Source organism: Carlito syrichta, unplaced genomic scaffold, assembly GCF_000164805.1.
Source record: "Carlito syrichta isolate Samal-C Ts95f unplaced genomic scaffold, Tarsius_syrichta-2.0.1 Scaffold305573, whole genome shotgun sequence".
NCBI lineage: Eukaryota > Metazoa > Chordata > Mammalia > Primates > Tarsiidae > Carlito > Carlito syrichta.
Window position 1 is genome coordinate 473567 of NW_007249669.1, and position 15476 is coordinate 489042.

At 40.9% G+C, this 15476-nt stretch overlaps 1 protein-coding gene across 1 annotated transcript in view; it reads right to left on the minus strand.

Moving 5' to 3' along the window:
* VWA3A (von Willebrand factor A domain containing 3A) overlaps positions 1–5641 on the minus strand; it is a 57984-nt gene extending 52343 nt beyond the window's left edge. The window contains exons 1-2 of the mRNA XM_008061771.2: positions 5533–5641; positions 227–314 (exon numbers count right to left, since the gene is read on the minus strand). Of these exons, the coding sequence (XP_008059962.1) occupies positions 227–288 (62 nt within the window). The 5' untranslated portion in view covers positions 289–314; positions 5533–5641. The remainder of the gene's footprint in view (positions 1–226; positions 315–5532) is intronic.
* Between the last annotated feature and the right edge of the window lie 9835 nt (positions 5642–15476).

A 15476-nucleotide genomic window follows, 5' to 3' on the forward strand; every position in this document is an offset into this window, starting at 1 on the left:
CTGTGTGGTAACTGAGAAAGGTTCCTGCAAAGTCCTGATAAAATGTGGACTCCCGGTTCATGAGACATTTTATTATACTCTTCTGGTAATTAGATAACAAAAGCCCTCAGGTAGATATAAGATGATGTGATGACCACTTATCCAGGTTTACTTCAGGACAGATATTTCCCCAACTCCCATGAGCAAAATGTTGTTTTCATTTGTAAAATCAGAGAATCATGCTTACCAATGATTTTCCAGAAATGTGTTGTCTTGACCAAAGAGGACATGGCTAGTTTGTGTAGCCATTGTGAAAACACCCAATGCTTATTTTCCTAAAGAGGAAAAAAAATACCAGAAAATAGGATACAGGCAGCACACAGACAATGGTTTTGAGGGTTATCTATGTTTGACTCAACGCTTGTTTTTAAAAATTTTAGAGGCAAGGTCTTACTCTGTCACCCAGGTTGGAGAGCAGTGGTGCAATCGTAGCTCACTGCAGCCTCGCACTCCTAGGCTCAAGCGATCCTCTTGCCTCAGCCTCCCAAGTAGCCAACACACCTGGCTAATTTTTTCAATTTTATGCAGAGATAGGGTCTTGCAATTTTGTGCAGGCTGATCTTGAACTTTTGGCCTTGTGAGGTCCTCCTGCCTTGGCCTCCCAAAATGCTGAGTACAGGTGTGATCCACTGCACCCGGCCAATCCTTCTTTAATTCAATAAATAAATACTTATTGAACACCTACTAGGTATCAGGCATTGTGCTTGGTGCTAAGAATACAATGATGAACAAGATAACAAGGCTTTGTCAACCTCAGCACTTCTGAGTCTTGGACCAGATAATTATTTGTTGTAAGGGCTGTCTTCTGCATTGTAGAATGTTTAGCAGCGTCCCTGGGCTCTATTAGATGCTAGTAGCATTTCTCTTCACTCTCCTGCAATGTGACAACCAGAAATGTCTCCAGACATGGTTAAATGTCTCCTGGGAGGATAAAATCATCCCCAGTGGAAAACCACTAAGATAGACTTTGTTCTTGTCCTCACAGAGCTTACATTCTAGAAGGAGACTTATATTTAAAAATTAAAGGGGCTTCAAACTGTGGAAAGTTATGAAGGCAGTAAACAAGATGATATGAAAGTAATCAGGAAAGGGATCTATTTTGCATAGGTCAGGTGATCAGGAAAGCTAGAAGGTTTAGACCTTCTTGAAGGATGAAAAGGAGGTGGCCATCTTAGGAGTATGATGAAGGTTAGACTATGCAGAGGGGATATCAAGTGTCAAGAACTTGAGGTGAGAAAGAGCTTGGCCTATACTAGGAATAGACCGAAAACTGGACAGATAGGGATTTCAAAAAGGGGTGAGGGGAAAGAAAAAAATATTGACATGAGGTTGAGTTATTTTCTCAGAACTGCATCTGAACTCAAACGGGTGAGTCCCTACAACTTACTAGCCATGGTTTATTGAATCAGCGGTAGACACGTGTCCAGAATGGGTCAATCAGATTCTCTCTCTGGGAATTCAGAATGAAGAGTTGTGGAGCTACCATGTACATTCAGAAGCAGGAGAAGTCTGTCTTCAGAGAATGGTCACTCCCTGCCTTGGTTTCCATGGGGCCACCCTCTCCTGGCTTCCTCTTTTGTCTCTACTTCTCCTTCTCGGTCTCTTTTACAGGCTCATCCTCCTCCTCTTCTACCTGAGTATCTTAAGTTGATGTTCCTTGAGGCCACATAGTACACCCTGTTCTCTTCTTTCTCCTCTCTTCTTAGGCAATCTCATCTATGTTTGTGGTTTCAACTACCAGAGTTCCATTAATGACTCCCAATCGTGTCTCAAAAGCTTAGACCCCTTACTGATTCTAGACCTGTGTATTCGCCACACTGGATATTTCCATTTGAAGCACCTCAAATTCAGTGTATCTGAGACTGAATTCATGATAATCCCACAAACCTATCCTCTTTTCATTGTTCTCCAGCATAGAGAGAATTACCACCATTTATCTACTCATGTGAGTCAAAATTTAGGAATTATTCTTGACAATCATTCCTCATATCCAATCCCCTCCTAATCTTGTTAACTGTACCTCTCTCAAATCTCTCCACTGATGTTTCTCTAGCCCAGGCCACTGCCATCTCTGCCATATACAAGCTGGCCTCTCTCTCTACCTCCTGTCAGTCCTCCCACACAATCTGTTCACCAAAGCGATCTTCTAAAAACACAGATTCAGTGTTACACCCCTTCTCGTCCCTTCTGCCTAAAGCTGTTCTATGCCTCCCCTTTATTTCTAGGATAGAGACTAAGATGCTTCAGACGGCATTTAAGGCCCCACAAGGTCTGGCTGCTGTCACCTACCTCTATAGATTTCTCACATCATCACTGCCCTTCCTTCTGTGTTCTACAACCTCACCCACCCCACCCCCAACCCCCAGTTCCTGGAATGCTATATTGTTCCTTTGACCACCAGGCATTTCACGCACTGCTATCTTGGTTCTGAGAGATTCTCCTCTCTTCCCCCTACCCTACTCATCCTTGACATTTCAGCTCAAATGTCACTTCCTCCAGGAAATTTTCTCCAGCACCCATTCTATTTCAGGTTCTTTTGTTTTATAGACTTTTATAGAATTGTGTTCCTTTCTTTTAGAGCATTTATCTTAATTTGGGATGATACATTCATTAGCAAGATTTTTAAACATTTGTGTGTCTCTCCCATTACACCATAAGTTACATGAGAGCAGGGACTGGTAGGTAGGCACTCAATAAATATCTTGAGAGGGGCCATGAAGGAAAGAGGGAGGTTGGGAAACTGCCTTGGTTCTTGAATGTTCCATTATTTATCCCAGGTGCATGTGAGAACTAATTTCTCTTTCTGCTCTTGGGTTCCATGAACTGCTCTGTTCCTTATATTAATAGTTCTCTACCTTTTTCTTCAGCTAGCTCATTTAGGCTTCTGTTCGTTGTAACCAAACCAAACAGAACAAAACAAAATACCAGCTAAGACACAGCAAGTGAGAAACTGAATAAAACTGCAGCTTAAACATCAGAGTGTATGCTCTTGTGAAATCATTAAATTAAATAGCCTGATAATGCAACTTGCTTTCCTCTTTCAGGTCTTTGATCTTTTATTCAGAGAGGTTTTGTTTGGAAGCACCAAGGTAATGTGGCAATGTCTAAAAAAACCCTGACTTTATTTCAGAAAGCTTCTCTGGGAGATTGTTGGCAGGGTCTGTTGAAATAAAAATGTCTCATGGACACTGGACGCCCCATAGGACCTCAGTTTCTTCTTTCCAGTGAGAGATTAACAGCTCCTAATGGATTCAGAAGATTGCACAGCTGGATTCTGGGGTGACTTATGCGGGCCGTGGAGAGGGTGTGACCTGCATAAAACTAACAAAACAACATGCTAGAAAGAGCTCTGAGGCTTTGGTTTCATCTGCAGATGCAACGGGGCTAACAGTAACCAACCTGCCCTGCCTACTTCAACTCCATTGTCAAGAGGATCCAGTGAAATTGAGAAAGTGCTTTGTGAATTACAAAAGTACCACAGAAATGTAGAATACCATGAAAACTATGCTGTACCTCGAACACTTCAGCATACGCCATCTAAGCAATCGTTTGTTTTATGAACGTTTATGGAGTGCTTGCTGTGTGTCGGAGAGAGCAGACAGTAAGGCAATACAGAGGTGCACAGGACACAGCCTTGCCCTCAGGCCTTTGCTCAAATGACCAGCATTAGCAAGGTCTTCTTTAAGTACCTTCACTCAAGGAGCAACCCTTCCATCCGGCTTTTTAAAATTATTTTTTATTTTTTGAGTTGGAGTCTTACTCTGTTTGTCAGGCTAGAGTGCAGTGGCACGCTGTTGATGGCCACTGCAGCCTCGACCTGCTGGGCTCAGGTGATCCTTCCACCTCAGCCTTCCAAGTAGCTGGAACTACAGGCAGGTGGCACCACGCCTGGCTAAACTTTTGATTTATTGTAGAGATGAAGTCTCACCAAGTTGCCCAGGCTGGTCTCAAATTCGTGGCAATCCTCTTACCTCTATCTCCCAAAGTGCTGGGATTATAGGCGTGAGCAACTGCACCTGGCACAGCGTGTTTCACTATTTCACATTCCATATACTTATTTACTGCCTCGCCTCTCCTCACATGCATAACCACACTAGAAGTAAGATCCGTGAGAGCAGGGACTTAGTAATGATTGTATAGAACCTCTTTGCATAGAGCAGTGTCTAGAATACAGTAGCTGTTCCAAAAACATTTGTGGAATAAATGTACTACAGGCAAGCCTAGTATTTAGGCAAAGATGAGCTACATTACCCTGTGGGAGCAGTTGGAGGAGGGAAAAATAACAAGCTGGTCAATGGCAGACAGTGTTTGAGTCAAAGGGAGAGAGGAATCCCGGGTTATATGGAGGGAGGGGGTAGCTAACTTTCTGGTTAAAGCCATCCCCAGGTTTTGGGTTTTTTAAAAAAATTAAGTTTTTATTTTGAGTTGGAGTCTCACCCCGTTGCCCAGGTTGGGGTGCAGTGGCACGCTCATGGCCACCCCAGCATTGACTCGCTGGGCTCAGGTGATCCTTCCGCCTCAGCCTTCCAAGAGCCAGAACTACAGGCTCGCACTACCACACCAGGCATATTTTTTTATTTATTGTAGAGATGAGGTCACCCAAGTTGCCCAGGCTGTTCTTGAACCCATGGACTCAGGCAATTCCCTCACCCTGAACTCCCAAAGTGCTGGGATTTAGGGCTTGAGCCACTGTGCCCAGCCAAGTTTTTATTTTTTTTAGAAACAAGTTTTGCTTTGTTGCCCAGGTTGGTCTTGAACTTCTGGCCTCAAGAGATTCTCTCACCTCAGCCTCTAAAAGTGTTGGGATTATAGGCATGAGCCACCACCTCTAGTCTAAGGGTTTGTATGTTTATCTGCAAAATTACCTCCAGTTTTCCCCCATCTAATCCATTTCAATCCACATTGTAAGAATGCAGTTTCCAGCATGCCGGCTTTCTTACCTCTCTACCTGTGCAGAACCCTGCCATGGCTCCTCGGTGCCCTACAACAATCAAGCTGGACCTCTGTGAGGCTCATCATTTCTGCAGGATCTGCTCCTGGCCAATCTCTCTACCTCATCCCTCATCCACATCTGCTCCCTGGCAACCTCTATGTATACCTTACTATATTTCATACCCCCTCTTTGCTGGAGCTTTGCCCCTTTTATCTGACAGAAAAACTCGGGAAGTCTTTCCTGAACCTCATTCACTGTCCCCAGCAACCCAGGGAGGAAACTGTTCCCTTCTGTGAAGTTCTCTGTTGTTGCCCCCTCACTACCTCATATCAAATTGTCATGATCTGTCTCCCCAACCAGCTCCATGATTTCCTTGTCTACTGTCACCACCACCCCCCGCCCCCCTGCCCCCGGAACTTGGCACAATGCTTGGCATGTAGGGAGCTGAGACTTAAGACCCCAGGTCCCTTCAGCCTTCTCATTCAGTCCAAAATTAGCGCCCGGGCCTCCCCCACCTTCTCTCTTACCACCGCTGTCAACCTTGTGGCACTCACCCTCACCTGCATTTCTTCATTTATTTCTCCATCTTTGGGAGAAGGGAGCCTGGCAGCCCAGGGCCTTGCTTCTCCAGGTTCTTACTTGTAGTTTCTCCAATATCCTCCAAGCAACGCTACAGAGAAGCTTGCCCTGCGGGAAGTGTTAGCCGGTCGCCAAGGCAACAGACTGCACCACTGCAGCTTGGGGTAGGGTAGGAGAAAACCTTCCTCACCCCAGGGAAGTTATCATTTTGTTGTTGATAAACACGTCTCCCAGTCTCCCACGTCTCCCGCTTTGCTCTTCTCTACCCTCACACAGGCCTGGAAGCAGGATTTGGGCCTCTTTTCTATTTTCGGAAGCTCTCGGTCAGCAGAGAACTATGGTTTAGACCAGTAGAGCCCTGGTGCTTGCTGCCTTCTTGTGGTAGGGACTGTGGAAGATACCGGAGAATCTGCAACAGGTATGAAAGGTGGGTAACCTTGTCTTCCTCTTCGGAATCCCTGGGGTCCCCTAAACGCACTCCCTGGGAGAAGTCTGACAGTGCCCTATCCCCACCAGGTCCAACCCCATCCAAACCTGGCTACTACAGCAGCAAGCTCAGTGACCTCTTAGCATCAGAAGAGAGAGATCTTTACTATGATGGGTCCTAAACCCAGATGCCCAGCAGAATCACCTGAGTTTTCTGTGGGAAAACATTCTCATCCAGGAAACTGATTCAGAACTGTAATAAAGTGTGGCAACATTAATTTTTAACAATGGCTCTACATGATCACGATATAATTAATCCTTGGTCCATAGTTGGGGACCTCTTTAACCGCTTCATTTATAGAAGTTAAGAGAGACAATGTGATATATCCAACATCAACTAGTTTGTAAGTGGCTAAGGAAACTGCACTTAGTTTTTCTTATCCAGGTCATTTCTTAAATCAGTCTTCACTTTCTGAAGCTTTAGTTTTTAAGTTAGAACATGTACTACTGTGGAAGTCACCACATACTAGAGAACCCCTCCAGATGTTGACCCCAGCAGTGGCTCCTATTGGCCAGGTCAGAAACAAACCAACTTCTCAACATAGAAACTGCTTTATGAGCCACTGGTCACGCTGGGCAGAGTAGTCATGGGCTGAGAGCACCATGTGTAAATCGAGGGCATTTGTTATTTGGTCAACACCAAGAAGGCAGCAAAGGAGGAAGATCAGAAAAAGACAAAGAAATCACACGAGGTTGCAAGCAACCTATGGCTACTCTGTGAACAAGAGGTGAGAGTCCTCATGCCCACCTGATGGAAAGTCTAGTTGGGTAGCTTTGAGACACCACTGTTTTTTAGACATGGGGGCCTCAGGTAGTCCATCACCCTTACAACTTTATTTGCTCCCTGGATACAAGGGTTTTCAGCTTTGTACGAGAGGTAAAATCCACTCCTGAGAATTCTGTTTCTTCTTTTCCTGGAGCTTACACAACACACATATTCTGGATCTATTTGTGCCAGATAGATAAAGCAGAGTAGGCTAAAGCTATGTGTGGGTACCATCTTTCTTAGCTTCACTCAGAATGTAGATTATGATGGGCCCCATGAGAGGCATCAGGATATAGCAGAAATTTCTCTTAGGTTCTTAGGAACTAATCAGGGTCAGCTTATGTCTGGTCTTTTATTTAGGAGCTGGATAGGTCCTACTACGGAGGAGTATGTTGGGATATGCTTTTTAGATATTGTGTTTTATTTCTTTCCTCCATTTCAAACCAAGAGCAGGTGCTTTTTGTGGGGTTGAGAAGCAGCAGCCTGGAGTCAACTGTTTTTTCTCTTTTGCAAAAACCCAAGTTAACTAAAAGATTAAAGTAACATGCTGAAGCAGAGGAGGTGAGGAATGTGTCTAATGTCAAGAGGAAAGTGAGAGTGTAAAGATTCTTTCAGCTAAAAGAGACAGAAACACAACTCAAATTGGCTTAAGGAAAATAGGGAATGTACTTGCTCAAATAACAAAAGAATCCAGGGATAGTTTTGGCTTCAGGCATGGCTTGATCCAAAGGCTAAAATGAGGCTAACAGAGCATTCTCCATGTCTCAGCTTCCTTTCCTGTGATGCCCGGGCTCCAGCCATCCTTCTGCTTCAGCCTTCCAAGTAGCTGGAACTGCAGGTGTGCACTACCACGCCTGGCTAAATTTTTATTTATTATAGAGATGAGGTCTCGCCAAGTTGTCTGGGCTGGTCTCAAACATGCGGGCTCAGGAAATCCACTCACTCGGCCTCCCAAAGTGCTGGGATTACAGGCTGAGCCACCGAGCCAGGCCAATGGCTTGATTCTCAGGGAGGCTCTTCATGTGTGGCTGCCAGCAGTACTAAACTCTTCCCCCAACAACTTGTCAACTCTAAAGGAAGAACACCTCTTTCCAGGAGTTCCAGCAAAGTCCTAGGCTGGTCATATGTGATGCTTATTTCTGAACCAGTCATTATGACTCTCAATTGGCCAAGTCTTGCTTTTGTGTCCAGTTCTGGATTCAAAAGGTGAAATCAGCCCATGAAACCACATGGCCTGAAGGTGGAAAAGAGGCAGTTTTCCAAAACGATTTTTTTTTTAACCAAAGAAGGGGATATGGGTACTAGCCAGACATGCCTCTGAGGGAAGTCAAAGTCTGCCAAACAGTTTTTAAAAAATCAGAAATCTAAAAATCAGAGGGAGTAGAAACTTGCTCTGAGTTTGGTAGCTGCGCTTTGCTAAGATGGCAGGGCCTGAGAGAAAACGGGCCCTTGGTGCACTTAGGGCAAGAGTCCATAGGCACAGGAGTTCCCAGCCCACCAAATCTTATCATGCCCAAAGTATAAGATAAACACAGTGAAACTACTATATCATTCAGCCTCGGACAGTTGATGACTTAGCAGTAACTGCATAGACAGATGACAGACAACTAGAGGGGCCTCCCTTATGTTTAAGCCATGGACCTCTGCACAACTTAGGGTACTCCAATAACAATGCATTTCCTACCAACATGGTAGAAGGGATCCAGTTGGTTCCTAAGTGCTATGGGAGCGGGGAGTGGCCTGTTTGGGAAGATTTCCTTGGGTGCTCGAATCCTGAAAAGACCCCAATAAAATCAATGGGTGACCTTATCTAGCTTTACCAATCAATGAAGTTAGCATGATAAAATACCACTGAACAATGATTATTACAAAGAGAAGGCTTGACAATGAGAGGGGAATGATGGAAGATTAGCCACAAACAACTTAATCAGTAGGAGGTTTTCCTTACCTATATTTTTTTCTTCAACAAGTAGAAAGTGTTGCTAAATAAGGACTACCTTTTATGGTTGTTTGCATTCCACATCCAGAAGAAGCAAACCATAGATTTAGCTGCTCATGCTTGAGCCAAGGAATCATGCAACTGGGACAGCTATTTTTATTTCCTTTAGACTAGCCAAACTAGCAATGTGGGACAGCAGGAGTCCTAGAGCTGAAGTCGGGAACCAGATTCACCAATTACCAGTTATAGAAACTTGATTAGCTGTTCGCCTTTTTGATCCTAGTCTATAAAATAACACCTCTTACTTCGCAGGAAGAGAAATGAGACATAGGAAAAAGCACATAATACATGAACTTAATGTTAGTTTCTCTAAACTTATTGAATGCCATTATTATTTACCACAGTACTTTTGAAAATGTAAATTGCCTCAAGAGAGTAGTAGATATGATTTAAGTAGAAGATCAGGTTATTATACTTGGGAAGTTTTTGTTATCTAAGACCTAAGTTCACAGCAACATTATCCATAATAACAAAAATCTTGACTATACATCAAAATGGGAAGATGAATATATTTATTTGATCAACTATATTATCAAATGGAATACCATGCAGCCCTTAAAAATGAAGAAGCTCTATATACTGACACAAAAATTTCCATCACAAATTAAGTCAAAAAAGGAAGTAGTAGCAGATATATAATATTGTCTTATTTTTATTATATTAAACAACAGTAAAATATCTGTTAAGATACCCAATAAACTTATCAATGGTTATCCTTGGAAGGTGGATTGTGGGGGAGGAAACTTTTAATTTCCTATATTCCTGCTGTTTAACTTTACAAATATGTTAGTGTAAAAAGAAAATCCTTTTATCCCAGTATATGTTCATAACTTTCTCCTCCACAATAGCACTTAAGGCAAGAAAAAGCTATATATCTGTGAAAGAAATGGGCTGGGCGCGGTGGCTCATGCCTGTAATCCCAGCACTCTGGGAGGCAGAGGTGAGAGGCCACGGGTTCGAGACCAGCCTGGGCAACTTGGCGAGACCTTATCTCTACAATAAATCAAAAGATTAGCCAGGCATGGTGGTGCATGCCTGTAGTTCTAACTACTTGGAAGGCTGAGGCAGAAGGATTGCCTGAGCCCAGCAGGTTGAGGCTGTGGTGGCTGTGAGCATGCCACTCACTCCAGCCTGGGTGGCAGAGTGAGACTCTTACTCAATAAAAAAAAGAACGCAGAAATGAAGTACTAGAGTGGTGTGTGAGAGTACTGGTGGGATTGCAATAAATTAGTACATTTAGCTACTATCTACATTAAAATACATAGAAGGTGGTCAAAAGCTTCCTTAGATATGTGAGTTTTTTTTTTTTAACCTTAGAACAGAATGGAATAATTTATAATAACAGAATAATGGAATTATGAATAATGGAAAGGATTTTCTTTGGTTCTTCAACTGTGTTTGCATTTACTGTAAAGAACAAAGCAATGTAAAAGAATACTTTTTTTTTATTAAGTACTTGAATTGTCTTAAACAACCAAAAGTAAATATTTAAACAATGTGAAAAAGAGTGCCAAAGTCAGAACACAGTATTTATTTCACTGACTTGCCCTGACAGATAATGAATAGGGATTTATTTGCAAACAAATGCATTGGCAGTTATTTACTAAAGTACCATAAAATGGCCAATTGGGGATAACCTCATCTAAATGAGATCAAATCCTTGAGACCATTCCTTTTAGCAGAAGTAATTAACACCATCTTGGCAGGACCAAGTCTTTGCAAAACATACTAGATGTATGGCTTCCAAATAGCAGAGAACCTACAAGCTTGCAGAGGTCTCCAGAGAGTTCTCTCAAGATCAACAGGGTCCTGGTCCTCTTGCTATAAGTGTAAATGTTAGAGCACTGTGAGTTCAACAGTAAAAGGATCTTGAGTCCACAGGGAAATCCCGAATGAAATTGACATATTACACAGTCAAATACTTACCAGTTAAATAACCACACTTATAAAAACTGGTTTAGGTAAACCTCTGCCTTCAGAAAGAATTTCACTGAAACAATCCTTACAGATAAGAGTTTTTCGAATCTCTAGGAAATAGTTTCATAATTTGCCATTTTAACCTAGCCCCAAATTTAATTTTGGTAATTCAATTCAATGTATAAAGCATTGTGCCGGGTCCCTAGGAAATACAATATGAGAAAGTCACATTCCTTGCACTTAAGGGTTCATTATCTAGTTATAGAGAAGCATTTACTAATAACAGCAACTAACATCTGCATGTTTACTACCGTTATCACTTTATCTCATTTAAACTAACAATAACCCTATAAAGCAGGTACAATTATAGCCCCATTCTATAGATGAAGAAACCAAGGCTCACAAAGGTTAAGTGATTTAAGAAAGGGTCACACAGCTAGAATTGTGGAACTGAGGTTTGAATCCAGGCAGTCTACTCTTGTCTAGTTAGTTGTTACAGAGGTATAGGGGAAAGACACAAAGCATAAGAGATTGGATACATTTCAAATACAGGAGGGATTAGGAAAAATAGAGAGGAGGAGGTAGTATAGACACAGCCAAGGAAGGGAGCAGGTGGCAGTGAGAGAATGAATAGCCTGGCTGTCAGTAAGAAGTGAAAGGAGAGGATGGCGGGAAGTAAGGCTGAAGAGACCGCCTCAAACCAGATCATCAATGCTATGCTAAAGGGATTTGGATTTCATTCCATTGACAGCTGGAATGATAGAAATGTAAGGAAAAGTTATGCTCTCTCTTGTGTTAAGAGTATTTGGACAGAATTGATTTGCATGGGTTGAAGTGAATGGAGATGAGGTGAAGGAAGACTGCTTCAATGACTGGAAAATACAAACATGTCCTAGGTCCACTTATCAAAGACATCCTTTCCTATGTTCAGTGTTTGGCTGAGATCTAGTTGTGTGACTTTGGGAAAGTCAATAAGCCTGAGGTCCAGATTTCTTCATCTGTGAAAATGGAAATACTGGACATGCTCTTTTACATTTCATCCAGATCTAAAATTTTATGAGACTCATGAAAAAAATCTCTTCCTGAGAGTCTTAGCTTGTTATTGGAACTGGGACTGATTTGCTAAAAACCTTGAGTGTGCTTGAAAATACCATCCTGCAGTGTTTTCTTCTGGGAAAAGAACCAAAAACTCTAAAAAATAATACATTATGCGTTCTATCTTTAATGCCATTTATAAATAACAACCTTTATTTTTGTTGCTGGGTAACTGTGACCCAGAAGAGTTGACTTTGCATAAAAGGAACTCACAGTCCTCTAGTCTTGGTGTTTTTCCTATAATCTTCTCATAGTGACTAGAGTTGATGGAAGAATAAGTCAAAATAAGGTATTCTTGAACCTATGCTATGGTTTTAAAGTCACTGTTGCCTTTTCTTAAGGTATTACCAAAGAGAAAGAAAAAGTGTTTTCTCCCTTAGAAATTCAGTATAAGTCTACCACTATAATATCCAGTTGACCTATTCATGAATGTTTATAGACAAGAACCCTTTGAATACTTCTAATCTGTGCTATAAATTAGAATAAGATTTAAATGATGTGAAGATAGGGTGACCAGCTCCTCCCAGTTTGCCTGGAACTTTCCTGATTATAGCACGGAAAGTCCCATATTCTAGGGAACCTCTGAGTCTCAGGCTCACCAGGATAGGTGGTCATCCTATGAAGATGCATTAAGTTCATCTAAATCTTACCATGTCTGAATCCCCCAACTCTCCATGAGGGTCCTGAAAAGGCCATATAAGGGAGAAACAGAAGCAAAGGGCAAATATTTTATTATGAGCTGTTATCAGACTGGGTTAATCCTGACACCCCCAGAGAGAGCTACAGTGAAGCTGTAATGAACAAGCCGAAAGACCAACAAGGGCTTCTATATTCCTCCTCCAAACCACAGTTGAAGATCTTTTCGCCTACAGTAAGACAGAAACAGAAGACTGAAGCAAAGGGGAACTTAGGTCTAATGCAAGGAAAAGGAAGATGGCTGGCCTTGTGGGCCTTGGCACAGTTTATCTCCCCTAGCTCATGGAAATACGACGCAAAAGAGAGAGCCACATGTATGTAGTCTTATTGCTGAGTGACTCTTCCTATTGGTAAACATGGCCTAATCCATGTCCTGGGATATTAATTTTCTTCCCTAGGTGAGCTAGGAGTAGAAGAGGACAGGAAAGGGACTCCCCATCCCCAATACTAACAACAAAACCGATTGAAGAGGCATGGACATGTCACTGTGCAAATATGTAAAACCTCTGTAAGAAATCAATTTTTAAAATGAAGCATATTTCAAAGTAATAGAAGCCTTTTTAGTTTCTTTAGTAGACAATTTATTTTGATAAACTTGCTCAATAACAAAAATACAAGTGAAGAAAATTATGTTCATTTTATACAGTTGTATTAACAATTTGCTTTGAAACTATTAATTGAAAAATGTTATAACCAATTAGAAAACAATTCTTAATAAAGTTTGGGATAATATACAGACCTTGATCACAAACGTCAAAATCTCTCGATGTGATACCATTAAAAGTCTTGTGTAGGGAATTCTACCTACACAGGCCACTTTTTTCCTTCATATATTTTTATCCTTCAAAAATTTTCTGAAAGACAGCTTACTGTTTTGAATTATGAATGTAAATTTAATTTTTTAAAGACCAAGTGGGTTGATAAAACAGTTACTACTATCAGAGTAACTTGTGGCTAGTAGTCTTTTAATAAAGACAAAATAAATGCAACATGTTCTTCCCATGAAGCCCACGATGCAAAATAATAACTAACAGTGTATCCAAAGTTAGTTTCCAATACTTTTTCAGGGCTTTTCCTCTAAATCAACAGATTGTTTGTCACCAGGACTATTTATTATTTTCACTTAATAGATTAAACAGTGAATTCACAGAATATCAACTGGGGGCATCAAAGCTTTAGGCAAAAGGGTAAAAACAAAGCATTTTGGTCATTTAGAACATTAAAAAGAAAAAAGAGCCATCCTTCAAAAACAAAACAAATGAAACAGAATAGGTTTATAAGAAGTGGAAGAGTCAGAAAAATTACATACACACATTACAACACAGAACATGGATTACCTTTGGAAAGAATTATACTGAAATGTTTGCTTTTAATAAATTGAAGATTCTTCATGTTTACAGATGTCTAGGCATGTTCAATAGGAGCTTCCAAAAATTTCAAACTAATTTAGTCTTGTGCAAATAAAACCTAAAAATAGTTTTCAGCAGATTTTACAGTGATATTCTTAGGTATGAGAAGAATGCACACACTCTAAAAACAATGTAACAGACAAAAGTTTGACAAATGATTGCACCATAAAACAGTGTTTTATATACAGTTTACAAGATATGGTTTCCTGCTATAAATTAATACTGTACTATATAGTACTTATTATAGTGACCTTTTAAAAAGCAATTGCTGATAGTTGTCTATCTTTTCACTTACAGGATTTGTGGAAATTTGTATGAATGAGTCCATTTTGATGTTTGGTCTGGAAGAGTACAAAGACTTGACTGCACATACTACTTGATGGGATGGTTTAATCCTGGGTTAGAGTGCTGACTGTTTAGAGGGAGCTCTCCTCTATCAGCCCTTCATGCACTGGACCACCAAGACGATGAAGAAATTAATGACAATTTAATGGTCTGGGTAATAGATACAAATAAAACCTTAAATTTTGTCATCTCAAATGAAATACCACTGTAAGTGAAAGAAGTAAACAGTGGGGAAATTCTTAGCAGCTGAGAAACTTTCTCTCCCCATGCTTATGATCCAGTTAAAAATATTTTGAGAAACTATTTACAATACAATTCATCTTTTGGAAGAGAAAAGCTCTTGGTCATAATCATAAATTAATTTGAACCATACTTTGCTAACACTTTATCTTAGTGGTATAATGGTGACAACCAAAGCTTTCCTTCAAAGTGATCCATCTGTCTGAAGATTGATCAAATCACAATAGGAACTGTAATCCCAAATGTCCATAGAACATCTCCAGTGGTATTCTTAGAATTGACTAGACATCATAATACTTGGGATAGTCTCAGTCAGGATTTTCCAAAGGTTTCTTTTCACCCCGGGAAGCAAAAGCATGGCATTCCCTAAGAACACTCAAGGAACGCACCACAGTGGTGGTCCATCTCTTTCCCCAACTCCCAAGTGAGCTGAAACACTGGGATTTTCTTTCACAATAAAACACTGCTGAATTAACAGTCAGATATAAGAATGTCAAACAAGCCAGTGTGAAACACATCAAGATCCTCCACTTCATAGTCTGAATATCTGAGGAAGCAGCCCCTCTCTGAAGTAATCATTCTAGAATTTATCATCTAGCTTCTTAACAGTACATTCATTTCTGCTTGTGTGAAGCACAGGCCACATGGGACTCAGTATAAATACTAATAGGGACATTTGGGTCACCATTTCACTATAAAGAGGAAAAACTTAGCTCCATTGCCATGAAACACCCTCCTGTTTCACATTTCAAACAGGAGATATCTATAGTGTTCACCAGGAAAAACAGTTAAGCATTGACACGAAGGCATGGAAATGTGGAGAAGAGAAATACTGTATTTTAAAACTATTTGCGTTCAAGGGTTAGCTGTAATTCTTTTTTTTCTTTTTTTAGGGAAAAAAACTTAAAGCTGTGGGTTTAGTACAGCCCTTTAAAGTAAATGCAAAAATGTTAGCTTTTAGCAAACAAAGGC